At 43.9% G+C, this 20,102-nt stretch overlaps 1 protein-coding gene across 1 annotated transcript in view; it reads right to left on the bottom strand.

Annotated features, from left to right (window-relative positions):
- The window catches only part of MSANTD1 (Myb/SANT DNA binding domain containing 1), a 30,990-nt gene extending 15,682 nt beyond the window's left edge, over positions 1-15,308 (bottom strand). Inside the window, exons 1-2 of the mRNA XM_080631553.1 lie at positions 15,215-15,308; positions 1,855-2,119 (exon numbers count right to left, since the gene is read on the bottom strand). Coding sequence (XP_080487679.1) covers positions 1,855-2,119; positions 15,215-15,281 — 332 coding nt within the window. The 5' untranslated portion in view covers positions 15,282-15,308. The remainder of the gene's footprint in view (positions 1-1,854; positions 2,120-15,214) is intronic.
- Positions 15,309-20,102: the final 4,794 nt, after the last annotated feature.

Raw genomic sequence — 20,102 nt, 5'->3', positions numbered from 1 at the left:
AAAGCAAAGCACACAGGCGTGCTTTGGATAAGAACAAACAATAAGAAAGATGCATTTCATATTCAAGATTACAAAATGAAACAGCACCGTGACAGTGCACGGCAGTTTCCTAACTCTCCTAAATTAGCATCCGAATCAATAAGCAAGGAGCTGCAATGCACTGCAAAATAGAAAAGCAGCATGACAACATGCCACAGAAGCAATCTTAGAAGTTCACAGAAATATAAGAAGGATTTAAAACAAAAAGTGCTGTTTATACACACACACACACAGAGTGCATGCGAGTGATTTTGTTTCCTCCCTTCCTCCAATGCAACTTTAAAGTACATTAATTAGAAGAGCTAAGATGGTCTGACTGATGACAACGCTGAAAATTTAGAACAAAGCCAGACAGAAATAGCCTGTTCCACTTGGCAATTACAGCACTTAAATATCATGCAGTGTTGCTAGACACCTGTAAAATCTCGGTGCTGTGAAATACATTTCCCATCAGGGAGGACAGCAGATTTAGCAGACTAAGCAAAGGCCTGGTAACCAGCAACTCTCGACTTCTAAATCTGCATCTGAGTCTGAATTTCTGGGTGATGCTGGGCAAAAATTCATCTTACTTCCAGCTTTCTCCTCTACAATCTGGGTGAAGAAAATTGTAAAGGATTACAGCAGGGTTAGTGAAACATTTCGGAGACATTAGCATTTGCTGCAAAACATCAAGTTTAATATTATGGGAAATTACGTTAAAGATTATGCTTGCGGATCATACAAATGCAGAAGGAGGACATTCAAAGTTAAGGGGTTTACAGGATTTTCCCTAGTTTTCTATTTGATGAGTAGGCTCTGCATTAAATACAGCAAGGGTGCCTTACAGAAAAGCAAGCAGTTTTAACATGGTTGCCTGCTGTAATAACCTTTTTTATTATTAATACAAGCTTTGAGGAGAGATTAAATGATTTTATTTGATTTCCTTGCGTTACAAGCACATAGCTGAAATCACCACTCAGGATTTTCCAGTGTGAGGCAGTTTGTGCCTCCCAGAGATAACAATTCAAGAAAAAAAAAATGGGGAGGGGGGGAAGGAGGGAAATATGCAAATATTTCTGTTAAGTTCTAATTATCTTGCCCCCCTGCAAACAACAAATGCACAACTGCCTCGCGTTTTCTAAAGCCAACTTCCCCTCCTGACTAACACTGCCTGTTCTTTATCATCCCCTTGTAGACACCTCCACCCTCCCCCCGGCTCCTTTGGAGGAGTATTGACGGTGCACATTGATTCTCTCTCTGCAGATATAATAGTTCTTTCACTGCTGCTGCTGCTGCTTATAATTATAGCAATATGTGTCACTCAGTAATAAGACGTTCAATTATTCTTGGCCCCGTGAAGCGTAACCCTTCAACTCACGAGACCAAAATCCAGGCGCTCAGCCCCCCCAAAAAACATGATTTTCTCTGCAGTTATTTTTTTAAACTTTGCCTTGCATTCCCGATTCTCACTGGCCCCTTCAAACTGCAGGAGTTTCACTGCAAGGAACTGCTGCCAGGCTACCACCACCAGTCCCCTCAGCAAAGAAAAAAAACATAAAGCTCTTCCCCCACTGAATGCATTTCCATCCCTCTGCATCATTACAACGGTAGCTGATTATAAAGAAACAAAGTTGTCCCAGAGTTTGACATGAAATGGGGGGAAAAAATTAACAATGACGTAACAGCAGTGGCAAGAGAGAATTTTAAAAGCGATATGAACAATCTTCAATCTTTTATCGACAGATTTCCTCTAGGAGACCTTTTTCTGAAAGGCAAAAATCACTGCGTTGTCCCTGCTAAAATCTCTTAAAATAAAAAGAATTAACTGAAGCTTACCTGTACTGGAATGTCATATTTGTAATTTTTATCTTTATTTCCTCTCCGTGGCGAATTTCTCCAGTCATTTCAAAGAGTTTGTTAGCCATTTTCTCATAAACTTTGGCATTCCTTTTAGTTTGTTTCAGCTCATCAAAAAATTCTTCCCAAACCAGCATTAAACCTCTCATTTCTGCATCAGTCCAGTTTCTGGCCCTCCTGTGTTTCTCAGTCTGAGAAGCGACAATGTAACTGGGAATTTCTGCTGCAGCCATTGCTGACTGACCTAAAAGGGTTTTAAAAGAGGACACTTAATATAGATTGAGTTTTTAGTTTAGGTTTTTTGTAGTGCAAGACATGCATATGTGGATAAAGAATTTGAATGACAACAGAACATATGAAACCTTTTTGCAACAGCTTGAAGCTTGAGTGCACAAAATGGGGCCTACATCTGACAGGCAGGAATTTAGTTAAAAGCTTTTAAACAGAGAAACGTCATTTTGATGTCACGTTTCCATAGCAACAGAGCAACTGCATAAGCTACAACAACAAAAACCTTTTAACTGAAAGCCAAAGAATCAGGACAAAGTTGACAGGCCATCAATATTAAAGCTTTTAAACACTTTAGGTTTAACAAAAAAAAAAAAAAAAAGAAAAGATCTATGCAGCTTTTGAGAAGCTACTTTTAAGTTTCTACTTCTTTTTTAGCTTTCCCTTACCTTTTAGGCAGACAATCTGCTAGCAGGGGGTCATGGTCGCCTGAACGAGCTTTTAAGTTGCGCCTTGACAGACTCTCTAGGAGGTTGCAAGGACTGAGACCATGTACACAAAAAAAAAGCCTTTTTTTTTTTAGCAAAGATATGCTGCGAAAAGAATCAGCCAGCTTTTGGAAAACTATACATCTCTAGGCTAATAAATGTTTAAGCAGGCAGGCTCATTAAAAAGGAGCCTGCATCTGGGTTTAACAACACGCAGAAAATAGCATTTAAGTGTTTAAATATAGAGAGAAACGTATATACAGTTTCAATATAGAGCCACTTTTTTTTTATCCCCGAGATGTTTTGCTGCTGATAAGCACACACTGCAGTCCTGTCAGTATGAATTTGCCTTTGTAGGTATGTATTACTGTATGTGTATTTGGTATTCCTAGTAATTTAGATGCTATTTATGCAGTCTGTGTTCTGCCTTAGGACTGCAGCAGAAGCATTTCACCTGCTTTATGGGGAACCTAAAAGGATTATTCAATGAGTTAAAAAAAGGCTGTGAGATGCTTAGAACTGTGAATAAATTGCTCTGCTGTAAAACAAGCATTTTGAGCTGGTTTCTATATAGGGCTAAATTCTGCCAGCAGTTATACAGAGAAGCACCACTTACTCAATGCATTAAACATTGTGCAACACAAGCAGTGGGCCACATTCTGCCCCTGCTCACACTCCTGCAATCTGGCAATCACCTTTCACAAAAGAGAGAGATGCACGAACTGCATTGAACCAAGCCGTACTGCCAGCTGAAGAGAAAGATGTTAATTTCCTACAGCCCCAATGCAACCGTGTTATGTAAAATATAAATAAATAAACCACGGACCTTTCTTATTATCATTTTTCTGTTTCAGCATATACCAGCAATAACGACCTCACTGCAGGGCATTTCCTGAAGATTAATGACAGGCAGGGGTTAATGGCCTGAGGCTCACCCAGTCAGTCGTTAATCCCCAGGAAATGTTCTGTGCTTCAATCCTTAATGCTTAAGTATCCTATAAATTGTAAGTCTTCTCATAACCACATCCTCGATCTTAACAATAGTTTAAAAATGCAGGGCTTGGTTTGCATGCTGGAGAAGGCAAAGAGAACACGTAATGTTCCTAAAAGGTACACTAGTAAAACCTGTAGTATCGGTGCCTTCTTTCTAATTTATTTATTCTATTGTGCATTACAAAAGGCACAACAACATACCGTAGAACACAGAAGGGGAATCACATATACTGTACATAGGAACTTCCACTGATCATGTCTCTGGAGCGTGTCTCTGTCAGAAATGTACCTGCTGAGTCACTGCCTTCCTTAAAACAGGGAAAATAAATCCCCTAGCTTCCAAATAACTACTTTTAACTACTAATATGACAGCCTAGCAACTATTACCTTTAAAAATGTGTAAATAGCAGCATATGCTGTGATGATGATCTTGCATGGTTTGTCTCTTGGGTGGCCAGCTGGGAGATACCACATGATCAGGGGACAGATGGTGGTCAGAAGAGGATCAGCTGGTGACACATTCATTTTATTAATTTATTGTTTCGTTTTGCAATTCCCATCACTTAACCTTGGGCTCCAGGCAGTTAGGTTAATACTACAGTACCAAACTCGCAGCCAGTGGCTGGGGATCACCAGGATGAGTCTAAGGAAGCAATAGAGTGTGCAAGAGGAAAACACCACCGGTCTCCTGTACAGCGCTGGGTCTGACTGGGGACCAATGCAAGCCACTACAAAGCCAAGCTTGCTTTTCAACCATTAATCATCAACTAGAGATTTGTTTCCCCCTCCCAGACTTTAATCCACCTAGGTTCTGAACATGCTGATTAACACCACAGAAATCTATAGCGTGAGAGACGCCCATTGTAAAAACCCAAAGACATGTATGGTCTCTGCTTTAGAGATCTCTTTAATCTGGTTTCAAGCACAACAACCAGGACAGGGTGGGGGAGAACCTGTCCAGCTGCAACAAGTTCTTTCTGTGATGGTCCACAGCCATTCCTTCCCCTTTTCATCGACATGTGCCTAGCATATACACGGCTGCTCCTTGTGCTCCACACCATCTGCTGGGGCCTTGCCTGGCCCTCGGCCCCAAGCCGGGATCCTGCAGAAGGGGGGTGGTGTTTCCCTGTACAATTCACGTCTCAGCTTCTCTGTATGCTGTTTCCTATTAGTGTAATTGACAGATTGATATAGTGGTATAGTGCTATTTAACATCTGCTAAATAAAAGAAATGCTTTCTAATAATACTTCCCTTATTCCCCTCCCCTCAGCACCAGAGGGGAATCTAAGCTTCCACAACTTGGGTTTGATCCCCTCCTCTGAGAAAGTCATTGATATCGATTGTGGAGACTCCGCATGCCTTCTCACCTCGCTGAAACACTTGAGCCAAGTGGTTGATAAAATGACTGTTTTCCTACATGGAGCTGCATGCAAGGAAAACTTTTTTACCCCAAATAATCCCTGAAGTCCTCACCAGTGCCTGGGAATTACAGAACCACCTCTCCCGGCTGTGCCCCTCTCTGCTGATGTCCTGCAGATGTGCTCAGTCCCTGGGAGCCACTAACCCCCTGTCCTGGCCCCTGAGGCAGGAGAAACAACTAAGATGGGACCAGCAAACCTCTAGGGGAAAAGCAGCCCCACAGCAGCGAGAGCCATCCCTCCCCAGGATGGGGACACTGAGAAGCTCTGTTAGCACTCAGTTGCATCTTGCCCAGCTCAAGCCAGAAGCCAGCCAAGACTCACCATATACCTCAGACTGGCTGGTCACCAAACTCGGAATAACTGCTGGCATGATGAGCTGCAACTCTGCCAGACCCAAGGCACCGATGCACTTGGCGCTGACATCCCTCACACGCTCTGCTCTGACGTCTCTGCTGACGCCAGAGTGCTCCAGCATCAGCCTCCTCCAGACTGAGGACCAACCTGGCACCAAGTACCCCACAAGCAACTGAAGCTGTAACTGTTCTCATCAATAAAGTAAGGATGCCGCTTCTCTTGGAAAGCGCCAGAATACGTAATGGAGCTTCTGAGGATACCTTTGTCAATGACTTCCCACTGTAGGAAAAAGCTGCTCTCCTGCTCACCCCAGTCCCTCCTCTGATAGGCACTGAAATGACAAGTCTAGAAGACATTTTTTATGAACGCTGACCTCAGTGGGATGGAAGATGTCACTCATGCCCTTCCTTTTAACGCACACCTGCTCCTAAGAACTTAGAGGAACATGAATTTAATTATCCTATCACAAATCTGTTCCTCATATCATGTCTAAACATCCTACCTTTATTTGCAATCAATATGTACCAGCTTAAATAATAGCTCTCACAGCTCTTCCACATTTCATGGTGACCTCTACAGATGACAAGCCCCAAACAAGGTAGAAGGGTTTCTCATTTGCAGATGTGGATCTAATGAAGTTTGCCCATAGATGTTTCTATGGCAGAGTTCAGACAACTCCATTAATCCTAACTTCTACACTTTGAGTGATCTCTGCCGCCCGACTGTGTACAGCCTTCAGCTCTGCAAATGTGGGTTAACGCACACCAAATAAAACTTCCTTTAGCTAAGTTTTAGGGAAAGGTATTTTCCCTTGCATTTGCTGGGGGATAACAGCTCTAGTCAGTCAATTACCGGAGCTCAACCCACAAACTGTGAGCCATTAAACTGTTATTACAGGAGAGCATGTCTGATCCTGCCGATGGGATTGTGGTAGGAGAAGTGAGGCAGCACCTTCTTGGCAAAGCAGAATTCTATTAGGATGCAAAAAATTTCTGCAGCCTCTCCTAAACGTATGTGTCGGCAACCCAAATGGGCAGCTGCCTACAGAGGTGCTGACACACAGGTTGCTACCTGTTTGTATTTCAGAAATGGAAATACATTAGTTTTGGTTCAGGTAAGTCTTGAGACCAATTGGCTTCCTCCCAGTTTTAGCTCTAAATGCACCAAACACCCTTTTAGGCAGCAACTCAGAGCAGGGAAACTGGGAGAAGCTTCCCACTGGAGGGCCACGAGAAGTACGCATCACCCCTCAAAGACACAGGTCCAGCTCTCTAAAACACATGGGTATTTCAGGAGACCATCCAATAATGTCTTGATTACATATCACTCAAAAAATAAAGCTGCTTGCAGCCTTTTGTTTTTGAGGCAAGCTGCTGAAAGCAAGATCGTCCAAAGCACAGGCAAAGAGCACCCTGGCTCTTTGCAATACTCCAATCTGGCCCACCAGGAGTGTAACGCATTGGGGTTTGCAGTGCAGTGGATACTGTGTTTTAAGTTCAAAAAAGCTGTCTGCATGAGCTGGGGGGTTGTCACATGCCCCACGTTTTGCTGTCTACTGGACTAAAATGCCCACTTTCTAAAGTGTTACTGAAAATGACGGTTTTAGTGTCTCTGATCACTGCACACTGCAACTTGCAGAGAGAGAAAGGGAATGAGGTAAGAAATACTCTTCCACTACTTCTGAAAACCTTGGCCAGAGGAGATAGGCAGGGACAGGCAATCACAGAGGAGAAGTTGTCTTCTTTCTTCCTCCATTAAACCAATGGGTCCATGGCAGTGAAGCTATTGTGCTCGGGAAAGTGCTGGAAACCAGGAGCTCACCCTAAAGCAGGGAAGTGCCTTGCAGACAGTGGAGCTGGGCTTGGGAATTCTGACAAGGTCCATGCACCTCTTCAGTCCGTCATTCTCCTTGGGTGATGGAGTCATGTGGGTTTGCAAAGGCTCAGAAGATACAGAAAACCATAAGGGTTGTGAACACAAAGCCAGCAGGTCAGTGCTGTAAAGCTGTACACAAATCACAGCTCATGATGTCCTAATACCTGTGAGGGGCAGTTAACAATATAACAGCATTTGTAAAGGAAGCAGAAAGCTTTCCAAACTGCAGGAGGTCCTATTACAAAGACAGAAAGAAAATATTCAGGCTGAGGAAGTACAGTAGATGTTTCAAGGTACACAAAAAAAGGACAGGCCCTTTCATCAGAGGGTCTAAAACCAAACTGGGACATGCCACAAGGAGAAAAATTAGGATAGACTGAGGGGACAAGTGACAGCAATACATTACTGAGTAAAGACCATCACATCGTTGAGCAGCTTTTATGTGCATCTAAAACAATACCTGCTATGAAGTCTGACAGCAGAAATGGGTGCTTTGGAGGAAGCTGGCTCAGGGGAAGGTGTCCTGGCTGACGCACGGCAGGGAAGGTCGTGGTATGTCAACACTCAGAACAGAAAGAACAGGAAAAATACACATTTCCACACAAACATCCTGCCATAGGGCCCTCTGTGTGGCAGGTTTCTCTGATGGTGAGCAGGGCATAGGGCAGCTCAGGAGGATGGACTGAGAAGGTGCAGGTGAGCTGGAGGCAGCTAGAGAGGGTTTTGATTTCATTTTGCTAGACCACGTCCTGCTTGAATTTCACTGTAATCAGAACATTTCCCAAAAGCATTTTGATCTTGCTGAACTGGCAGATTCTGACCAAAAATATCTCCTTTGCCTATTTTAGTAGTAACCATGGAAGCCAGCTTTGCACAGACATTCAGTTGGAGGGAGAAGGATGGCGAGAGACAGCGAGGTGAATGCAGACGAGCTGGGAAATGGGGCTTCAGCAGTTTTTGTGGTCAGACCAGAAGGCATCAGCACAGACAAGGAGGAGAAGTGAAACTATGTGGGGCTTGAGAAAAAGGAGCTCATGGAATGCAGGGAACCCCAGAAATTCATTACTTGGAGAGACCAGGTATAGACTGGTATGGTGATAGTGATTTGATTAAAAAGCATAATACTAAGAATTTTTTAATTACTTTGTATTTTTTTTAACAGAAACACACACACACACTCTTGCTGCAGACCCAAATACAGCATACTGGGAGGAGGAAAGAATTCTTTATGTCCAGAAGTTACAAATAACTACTCCCAAACTGTCCGGCACTTATAATATATAGAGGCAGGATGCCAGACTACATGGACTTTCAGTCACACGCATTCCTACATTTTCAGGCATACAGAGGCAATATTCCTAACGATTTATTTGTATAGTATAGAGAGCAGACATCAGTTCTGCACGTGTCATACTCCCAGCTCAATTTCTAACAAACAGAGCATTTCTGAGATTTGATTACTCTTAAGAAATCATTTGCAGGTCCTCTGCATATGGAACAACCCTACAGTATGTAGTATCGGACAAATTCCTTTTCTGGTTAGCAAGCAACAAATCAGATTGCAAATAAAATCATCTGGTTCTCAATGAATGGTTTCCCAAATCCCACTTGAAAGAAATGACTTTTGCCCTGCCTGCTTGCAGGAGTTAGTCCGTAAGTCCTCCTGCCTGTGTCTGGGTTTTAGCACATTTGAGCAAGCTACGTGCTGGGAAGTGTCTAGTTCATTAAAAGCTGCTTCTGAAATGCTATGCAAATATTTCTGTTTAAGAAGTAAATTCCTCTGAGAACCTGTTCTAAACAGTTTGCTTTAGACGCAGACCATGATTTAATCCAGTTTGGATTTGATATGTATCACAAAAGAAGAGAAATACTCCCTGTTGCACAGAAGTCTTCTGTGCCTTGAGCTGAGCAACATTCCCATGATAGGAGAAATATGCCATGTCATGGAAAACCAGATGACACAGCTGGTGTGACCATGGTGCTGCTGTGGCTGCACAGGGCATTGTTTCTACCCCATCAAGAATTAATGCTGCTGGTGTCATCGCTTGCTAACACCAGTGCAAAAGGTAATGATATTTAAATAAATGAAGAAGGTTATCGATTCATTGATCCATTAGCAAGAAGCCATCCCCCAGATTCAGATGAGAGCAAGACAAGCATAGGGAGCTTGGCACTGACACAGGACTCGAGCTAAGCAAGATTTTGCACCGTTGTGGTACCCAGCATTAGAGCTGCATTGAACAAATGGGTTCTAGCTTGCTGTTCAGTCTTCCAGAAAGGAGAGTGGTTTGGGCCCTTTTCCAGCAACCTCAGAGAAACTGCAGCACAAGTTGCTGGCAATTCTCTGCCAGAAGCCCAGCCTCGCTGCTCCAAGCTTGCTACTAGCTTGGCAGCCTGCTGCATCCCCCGAGCAGCTGTTGCATCCCCGTACTGTCTCTCCCTGACTCCCTGCCAAGGTCTGTGATAGATACAGGGAGGCTCCAGTCCCCTGCTCTCCGCCCACAGCCACATCCAGGTGGGCTCAGCAATTACTCCAACATGGATGTGGAACGCCTCACACCACAGCATCTTAGCAGGGGACAGCGGTAGGATTAAGTCCTGCTGTTCTGCAGCTTATTCAGCCACAGGTTTTATAAGTAAAAAGCATTACAAAATCAAAGATGTCAGCTAAGGGGAGATAGGAGCTTCTCTGACTCTCCTTCTACCCCAGCCTTTCCCCTAGCAGGGGTTCCCTCAGCTCTCCATCCCCACAGAGGAAAATTTACAAGATGAAAAAATATTTCAGATAAAATATTTAGGGCACAGGAGACTTTCGTATCCATTCATGGAAGATTTGAATGCTAAGATGTAAATGGTGGTTTGGGTATTACTGCAAGGCAGCCTTGGGAATGGAAATTTGAGAGAAGTGTTGCAACCTATAACGTTCAGATGATGTCGTAAAAGACTGCCTGACCTGAGAGCTGCCAGAAAGATAAGTAAAACCAAATTCACCAGCACCGCTGTGATAGCCAGAGAACTTATCTGCTTAAGTGGTTGCTAATGGAAGTCGAGACTGTACAAGAGGTAGCTGCTGTTTCTGGGACAGGCTGCCAGTGATGTCAGCCATCCTACAGCATCTGTATGTTTCTTTGTACAGGAAACACGTATAGCTTTCAAGGGACTAAACTGGAAGTCTCACACAGTAGGTTGCAGTTGGTCTTGACTATATTCCCAATTCCATGCTCAGAGTCTTTCAGGGGAGGGTAGTACCCCATCAGAGAGCTACTGACAGGGCCTGTGAAGTCCTGCTTGGTTCTTTCTTTGCGCTGATGATCCATGCAAATTCTTCAGCTACCAGGACACCAAGCTGCAGCCCCAAGACAAACACAGTATCGGGAACTTAAGCGCTAGCTCTCACGTCTTGCGCTAGGCAGGAGGATGACCCATCCCAACGTAGGAAGGTTTACTGCAATATGCATATAATGTTGCCCCTTTTAACACAAAGTGGGTTGGCAGTATTTGGGGTCCTGTGATTCCTCTTGGTTTACAGCATGCAGTCTTGTTCCCTGAACATCCTAGAGACAGCCAGGGGAGGTCACCTCCCCCTCTCACATCCAAACGTGCTGTCTCCAGCCAGCCTTCTGTCCTGGGATCCCACATCTCCCCTCGCTGCCTTCACCATAAGCCTGTACTGCAGCTGCTTTTAGGTTCCTCACTGACTCCTGGCTTTTTCCAGCTGTTTTTCCCTCTCCATGGCTCCCTGCTGTTTATCAGACACAGATCTGCTCCAACCACTCTCCAGCCACCAGGGATCAGTTTATATGCCAGCCTTAGTGTGTCCTTCCGATCCAGGCATTAACTTCTATTTCTTCAGCTATCACTAAGCCAAAGACTGTGTCTTAGTTTCCTGTCTCGGCCTCAGTGAAATACTGCCAGCAAACCCATCAGCCCACGAATCAAAGAAACATTTTCTAGCCGTTGCACGCAGCAGCATTCTGGCCAGCCTGAGGAAGTCCCTCTGCCTCCTTTCATAAACTCTCCAGAACTAATGCACACCCACTGAACATTTCTGGATGCAAACTTTTCCATGTCCGGTGCCAGCTGCCCGGTACCAACAGTGATTTTAAAATCCTTGCCAGTGCTTTTCATTCCATGCAGCATTCAGTGCTGTAAACTATAGGATGTGCCCCGAGTAAGTGCAGATCTGTGCAGCGAAAAGCAGTGTGATTTGCTTGCCTGTAAATAATCACCTCAATGTGGGTACTCATATAATATCTCAGACTGGAAGGAACCCATGAGGATCATGCAGTCCAACTCCTTGCTCCTTGGAACACTATCTACAACTAAACCATATAACTAAGAGTGTCATCCAAATACTCCTTGAACTCTGTCAGGTTTGGTGCCATGACCATGTCCCTGGGAAGCTGTTCCAGTGACCAACCACCCTTTCAGTGAAGAACTTTTTCCTGATGTCCAATCTCAATTTCCTTGGATGCACATTCAGAGGCAAGCAAAGTTAGTAATAACGAAAGGGGTGACAGAGTACCTGCCACCGTCCACTTCTCTGCTGAGGAGATCATGTGAGTGCAATCAGCAAGATTAAATTACGGATTAACAGGACTCAGTTCACCTGCAGCAGATTAGCGAGCACTCAAATGACTCTTTTTTTTGGCAGCAAAGACACCACCAGTAGGTGAGCAAAGGTTATTCTGAAGATTAAAAAAACTGAAGAGCTACGGACCAGATTTTCAGTAGTGTACAGCCTACCTATTTCCAGTCAAACACCACAGGGGGCTGGGTATACCCATCATAAATAAGAAACCTAACCCAAATGTTTGGCAGGGGTGGCAGGGAAAGGTAGACCTAAAATGTATGGAACCTAAACCCACAGAGGTGCAGAGACATTCAGTGTGAAATGCAAGTACAGACAAGCTGTCTGAATGGAGTCTGTAGCAGATGTGAATGGCAACAGGGAATTCTTATTTTGTTTCATTCCTAACTGTTCAGTTGACAGGTTTCTGCATAGCCAGAAAGAGCACTTCTGGATCCACACGTTCTAATCAAATCTTCAATTCCTCAGAATGCTGGGATTTGTTGGTTATATAAAACAGCTTTAATGACTGTGGGACCAGAGACCTTCTACACAAAGAAACAAGGAACCACTATCTAATTGCAAAGAAACAACCCAAAACCATTTTAAAAACCCAAGCCAGTTCACAACACAGTATCTCATTCTCTTTCATTGAAGTGGCCAGTGTTTTTCATTTGCTGTGCAAACAGAAAGCAACAAGTATGACTGCTTCTTGTCAGCACCTCACTAGCCATGTAAATGAAAATATTCTGTGCTAGCTAATACACTGCAACCTTACCCCAACAGTGATGGCTTGCATGCTTGAACATACTGTTTGCACTGACCTCCCCATGCTGTCCTTAATGCCTCACAGCAAAACCCAGTGGCTGAAGCCACTCAAGCAAACCAAAAACTTACCACAGGCAGCAGTCTAAAATATTCAGTGCTAGTGTCCTGGTTTTCCCCATTTGCAACATCTTCCCTCTCTGCACACTGTGCTTCCTGATAACCGGACAGGCAGACTGTATTAAAGCTCATGCATACCTTTTCAAATGATTTCTCATCAAGTCTCAGCGGGAACTAATTGAAGATTAAACTAATCATTCCTTGAGGCCTCTCATGGAGTGTTTTATCACTTTTTGTGAATACATTACAGAGAACTTCAGTGAAGTGCTGATCTGGCAGGACCACTGAACACACTAGCTGGAGTGGTTGGACAGCCCAACACACACCTGGGAAACAGGGATTTGGGACATCCTCGATGAATGGGACAAGACAAACCCTTCTCTGTGTCTTCTGTCTGTAAAACCAGTCTAGCAATGCCACAATAGTAAACGTTTTCCAAAACATCACCCTGCCTTTCTGAAAACAAAGGAGCAAACCTGACAAGAGCTGTTTGACATTACATGCAATATTCCTGATCAACTCTCTGATCTTCTCTGCCTCCTGAAATCCGGAGGATAACGTGAGACCCAGCCAAAACCCAGCTACTGGAACTCGCATTGGTCCTTGCTTTAACCTGTTTCCACAACAACCAAATTCTTTCATCAGCTGGTCTGCAGCTCCATCCCTGACCTCTGATCCACATGGTGCCTCTCTGGGTATTGTACATGGCTATCATATAATGACAACTGACATCCAGACTTCCACCAGCCCCTGGGTGAAAGCCATAATGCTGGGTCATGGCAGACCCCCAGACGAAAAACTTAACGTGTTTTTCCTGCAGTGCCTTGCGGGGATATAAGGAGCCATTTAACCAGAGATGAAAGCTGAAAGAAAGGCCCAAAAAGGTTTTGAAGCAACAGAAAACACCCCCTGGAATGTCAGAACCAGACACTCCACTCAGTAATAAAATTCATAGTCACAAAAGCAGGATCAGATAAATCAGTGTTTGCTTTGACAGGAATAGACATTTTCAGGTTTGTTCCACTCCAAAGGCAGAAAAGAATCCTGAACACAAGTCACCACAACTACTGGGAATATTTGGGGAGTATTTTATGCATTTTATAGCTGTAAATGTTTTCTAAACATTATTGTGCTCTATTCCACTCTGTTTCCCTATGTCGTTTTTACCTTACAAATGAGAACTCCCTCAGGCAGGGATCACATGCCAGTTCTCATCTAAGCATTTAAAATATTACAGGTGGTGTGAGTTATCAGTCCAAGTTTCTGGAACCACTCTTGCTTTTAAGACAGTTTAGATGCTTCCCACTACTTCTTCATGCTACAATATGGGAAAGCAAGACCAGCTTTGTTTTAGATTATTGTCATGATACAATTCCAGTGCACTTAGAAATGGTGAAAAATCAACTCTTTCTCCCGATCCCAAATGCCCTATTCTGTATGAAATCCCTTAATCTGTAAATTAATCTTGCGAATAAGGTTCTCATTTACATTTGTGATAATTATTGTTAGAGAGCAAACGTCTCTGCTGCTGCCTGTTTATACATACACATATATATACACACATGCTTTTTCATTTTTTATATATATATATATTTATACACACACACACATACACGCACACACACGTTATTTTACCTGGTTGATTTCTAATAGCAACTATTCTAACAGAAGTCTTGGAAGAGAAGAGGAAGGGACAGCTGAAGGAAGGCCAGGCCATCTCCTCACTGTAGAGCCCAGGGACAGTTCTCTGCATGCAGGTTAACCCTCAGTAAGTGCAAGAGCCCTGTATTCCCCTCCAAACCTTCAGACAGGCATTGCATGTCCCTACAGACTGCACCATCTCGGGAGAAATCCAAGACTGCTAAAAATTAGAATCCTGCTTGGATGCCACAAGATGTTCTGCTCTGCGCTGTAGTTTTACATAAGAAACACCTAAAAGAGCACTTATTATGTCGGTCTTTAAGCAATAGTCTCATTGGAAAATTCGGCGTGCAAAAGCTCGGTGGAGACGATGACAGCAGCTGCCAGTCCAGTATGGGATTGTAAGAAGGCATGTATACCATGAGACACAAGAGGTTTTTGAGCTATAAACAGTGAAGAAACATTAAAAGTCAACATATTTTAAAATACACCCTGCCAGACTCCTGCTAACACTTCAGAATGGCCCAGTCACACAGCACCCTCAGAGAAGAAAGAAAATGGGTTCAAGGACAAAACACCAACCAGTTAAACCCTATAAAAACCCAAATCAGCGGTCACCACACAAAGCAGGTGTTGTAACATGGACTCCTCCGTCCACAAGGTACAGACCTGTGACAAGCTCTTTACAAGGGACTGACACAGTGCCTGACTCGAGCTCCTCTGGCTGAAGAGAAGACAGCTCAGCAGCTCCACACTGGGAAACGGCCGCCCTGAAACCTCCCCGTTCCCTTGCCCAGCTTTCCAGAGGTGGAGCAGAAGGGAGGCTCAGCACACAAACCTGCGTGGTTTGGGGGTTTATGGTGTGGAAGACAACCTTCAGTACCTGCTGTCCTAGGAACAGAAGATCCTCCATGAGCCTTGAAGTCAGTGCAGGAGTCCTCGCAGCACATCACCGGCCCGGAGCAGAACTTGGTGTCTGGGGAAGAGAGAGTTTGGCAGAAGAAGGAACTATGTAAGGAGGGGAGTCAGGAGACATTTTGTTGCAATGGAGGAGGAAGGTCAGCTGTGCTTAGCCAGGGTTATCTGGTAAAGGCCTAGTGAGGAGGGGTTAGTTCAGTTTGCAAACTCTAGCCTTGCAAACAGCACAGACGTATTCCGCGTGCTATATGGTCCCATCATAAATGACTTGAATCAGCCCATAAGCCTTCAATAACCTCATTCCTACTCACCTTAAGCCAAAAGAATATGACAAACATCCTCATTCACACATCTTGCCACTGCCAGCCAAAGGTGTCTCTTTAAACACATCCCAGCCTCACCCAGGCCACCAGCGGACATAATTTTCCCCCAGCTTTTCTCTTTATCTGCCCAACTCTTCTATTAGTAAGTTAATTGCCAGTGCTCAGCATGCGTCCCTTCAGAGAACCACATTGTGCCCTGTAGGAACTGTTATCTCTATTTTGCACAAGGAGAAGCCAGAGCCTGTTCCAAGAGGAAACATTTCAAAAGCTTCTAAACAACTGTGGAGCTGAAGTAACTTTCAAAAGAGAAATGGACACTCCAGAGTTGGAGTCAGCCTTGCACATCCTTCAGTCACATCTCAAAATGAAACACGGTCTCAATTCATTTAAGGCGAGGTCCTCAAAGCCACAGAGGCACCTAATACCTAAAGAGTATCACAACAGACATGATCTTCAAGTTTAAGACGGGGCTAGATGAGCCGTGATCTCTCCCCTCCTCCAAGAACCGAACTGATTAGGTGCCTAACAGTCCACAGGAACCCATCTTTTCTCCAAAAGAAGGTATTTGGGTACCTCAAGCTTTTCTTCCTCCATGCTGAGATCCAACCATTTTAGCCAAGATGAACCTGTCAGCACTTATACCATGAAAGCCCAGTTGTGTTGGAAAGCTGTGAGCACGTCTAACGCTCCTCAACACAGCTCTGGCATCAGTACATGGGAGCAGCCGCTCCAGCTTCCATTTAAAGACATGGCTGGAGGAAAAGGGAGTGGTTGGGGTGGCACGAAAACAGCACCCGCTGCCAGGGCAAGGTGGTTGCAACCTTTCCCTATGGAGATGGGTGCTGGGTTTGGACTCTTCCTCCAGGGCTGGTTTTGATGTTTTAATGCAAAGCTTGTAGTCAGCAGCCTCGGGAATGCCGCCAGATACCTGCTCCCCACCACCCTTCAGGGGAGGTCCCAGCCGGGACGCCACAGTCAGGCTCCCACTTGCTTCTCCTCTCCGGCTCTGCGAATCCTTCTCTGCACCGTGGCACAACTTCAATAGGAAGGGCTGAGAGGTTGCCTACAGCCTGGGAAGGGACAGGTGGATTTGAATATCCCTTGGGAGAAGAAGGACCCAAACCCATGTTCGACCACTTCTGAGACGAGTATTATAACTATTAAGTTGTTGTATGAAAACCACCGCACCAATCATTTGTATCTTAAACAGCGAGCACAAGGCTGCAAGGTGAGGCCTCAGCAACAAGGGCAGGTTTGACTCACCTGGCCAGGTTTGGAGCTGGAAAAGTGTGGGAGCCACTTCTGGGATGCGGTGTGAGAGCTGGCACAGGGACACAGGTGGGAATGGGGTACCCAGGAGCCTGAGCAGGTATCAGGACAAGTATCGGGGAGGGAACAAGGTCCTGCAAACAAACCCTCTTGAGATCACCAGAGATACATCAGTTCCCACTATCTGAAGTCCTACCCTTACTTTAGGGTTAAAATGTCAAACTAGAATCTCTTTTATCACCATCACAGTGCTTTTACCTTGAATTTTTAAGTGTTTATTTACGCTGAGCTTAAGAAAAGCCTTGACTGTTAAGCAGATCATAAAACTCTCTGTAGCCCAATGGGCTATAGAAAGTTTCTGTAGTTTTATTAACTAGTGTGTGCTTAGTTAGCTTCCTACACCTTCTTCATCCTCAGACTGAAAGAATTTGAGGATGGAAAAATTTAGCTGGAAAAATTTAACTAAAGGGGTTTCTTAAAGGAATTTTTAAAGCAGCTGTTAGCCAATGTGGTTTTATCACAAACCGACACAACAAAGCAACAGCTAGCTTTATGTTTAATTGTCAGAAAAGAGTATGTAATTACAGAGCAAGTCTATACACGTGTTTTTAAATACTGTGAGCCTGATTTTCTTCAATTTTGCTGTTTCTTCCAATTCTTTAAATATGCATTTGAAAGAAGTGGAAGGACAAGTAGCACTATTTGGAAGTTGCAAATAAGTCTTTTGAGAAAATAAATACATTTTCATCTCCCTGAAATACACCAACCATAAAAATAGGAGGTGTGCAGTAGAAAAGTGGCACTTTTTGACAAAACACGAGGTATTTAGAGAAGTTATCTCTGTAAGCAGGGATAGAGGAGTAGGGTGAGTAAATGGAAATAACCTGCAATTCATTTTAGACATTTGGCAAGGGAATTCTGTAGGTAAAGGTGTGCAAGAGCTCCAGAATTTGTTTCAGGCCCATTTAGAGATACAGTTTGACACAAGGTTTTGATTTAGATTTCAGACTCATCTCAGCGACATTGTCATTAGTTTATCCAATAGCATCAGAAGTGAACAGCAAATGCCACTAAACTGCCTCCTTTAAAATAAGAAAATGAGAGCTCAAATCCTGCATTGTTCCATGCTGATTTTTTAGGCAGAATTTCCCACTCAGCAAGGTGAGAATTGAAAAATCTCAGCCAAGGAAAACAACTTCGTCACTAGGCCCCCCCCAGCTCTGCAGACACTGCTGGTGGACTCTGATATCCTGTATCTAGAGCATCAGAAAGTGTTTGGGAGACTGGTGTTAGGGAAAAGTACAGTTGAACAGGCATTAAGGTCCTTGAAGTCCTTTCTTATTCTAAGAAAAAAAGAACAGAGGATCCTGCATTTTTATAAGCCTGAGCATAAGGACACAAACTCAGCTTATGGTGCCTTCCAGCCAAGCACCTGCCAGCTATAGAAGAAATACCCTGCAGTTGTGTCTCCACTGATTGCCACAGCCGCTTTTTCAGCATTTGCAATCTTGTGGGAGCACTACAAAGCTTAATATTGCTTTTGTCATTTGGAGAGCAATGCTGGCCAATCCTGCTTGCACTACCACATTGTTTAATTAGATAACCAAAAGTTAATTGTACCACATGCCAAAACACACTGCAGTCTTACCAGCCCTAAATCAGGGTCAGGTTAATGCTTTTCTAACTAGTACCCTCTCTAAATATGCTCAACCTGGATGAACTGTACCCTCTGTCTTCTTGAGAACGATTGCCCACATGTATTTTGCAGGATGGATGCACACCCCATAGGGCATGCCTGAGCTTAGAATTTTTTTGCCCGCAGAACATCAAGGTGCAGATCAGAGCACCCCTGACCCCATATGGCTACTCTAGTATCTGTGGTTTATGTTCTGCACCATCAAGAATGAGAATCCAGACTTCAGAAACACCTGCAACACCACTTTCCTCTGATTCCCACTAAGAGGGATTTCATTGCCCCCACAGGAGTAGACCACCTCTTCCAGCATGGCCTGCTATCCAAACCCACAGCTGGTGCCACCACCATCCCCTTACCCAGTGGCAAGCCCTGTATCCTTTGTCCTCTTTCAGATCTCAGTCAAGACTTTGGGTTGCAGAGCTCAATAACTCTAAGAAGCAGAAACTTCCAATTAATGTTAAAAAGACAGCTTCTAGTCAAATACAAGTTGTGTCCCTAGACAAAACCAGGGCAGTTCATCGGGAAGAGAGTCTGGCCTCTGAAACAAATGTATCAAAATCCAAATTTTATATTTTTTTATCTTCATTTGATCCAAATCCAGAACTTAACTATGAACTCTTCTCTCCCAGCGATTATCATATAATCATCTCTGAACAGTATGATCAAGAATTTGCTCTGCACCTTTCTTCCTCTAATGAGGACTATGGGAAACAGCAGAGATATCAGACAGTTGACATGCTTACCTCTCCCCATGTATCCTACAGATGCCAAAAGTCTCACAAATTTCCCTTTCCTGATGTCAAAACCGATATGAAAAAGGATTTTCACAAACATGAAAGAGAGAGGGAAGGGAAAGTGGGGCTTCCTTTCAGGTGAATGCAATAGATAAATCAGATGCAATCCAAACAATAAACTTTAAAAAGTACTTTTAAAATCTAGCTCAGTTTTCAGCATGAATGACACTGCTGAGGAAAGGGGGAAACACACAATAGGTGGTACGAACAAAAAAAGTAGGACAGCTATCTACTGATGTACAAGCAGAGCTGAACAAGCTTTATGCATTCAAATCAGAGACCAGACAATTCTGTGGCAACATTTGAGAAATACATGGAAAAGCTGTATGCCATGGGGCCAGCAGTGGTAGAGGACTGGACACGGTGACCCCAGGCATCATTTCCAAGCCTATGCTTTAAAGTTCTCTAGGCACAGAAACCCTTCTGTATCTATGATCACTCTTCTGTGTAGTATTTTTAATTCTACTGTATTCAAGACCAGTTATTCTGTGCAACATTTGGGCACATTGTGCATTTACACGTCAATCTAATTTTTTTACTTATTTTAAGTTTCCATTAAAGTCTTTAACATCCTGTTCATCTTCTTGATCACTGCTAAGGATTGGGATGATATTTTCCATGAGCTATCACGACACCAAGATACTTTTCCCCAGTGGTTACATCTCTGTGGATGCACAGGTACAGTTCTTTTCCCCTTAGGCTTTGTTTTGCAGTTATCTAGAGTGGGTGATAAAATGGAGAAGAATATTCACAGCCAGGTTTAATGTTAGC

The sequence above is a fragment of the Psittacula echo genome (assembly GCF_963264785.1).
Source record: "Psittacula echo genome assembly, chromosome: 1".
In the NCBI taxonomy this organism is placed as follows: domain Eukaryota; kingdom Metazoa; phylum Chordata; class Aves; order Psittaciformes; family Psittacidae; genus Psittacula; species Psittacula echo.
This window is presented reverse-complemented; position numbering and strand designations above follow the sequence as displayed.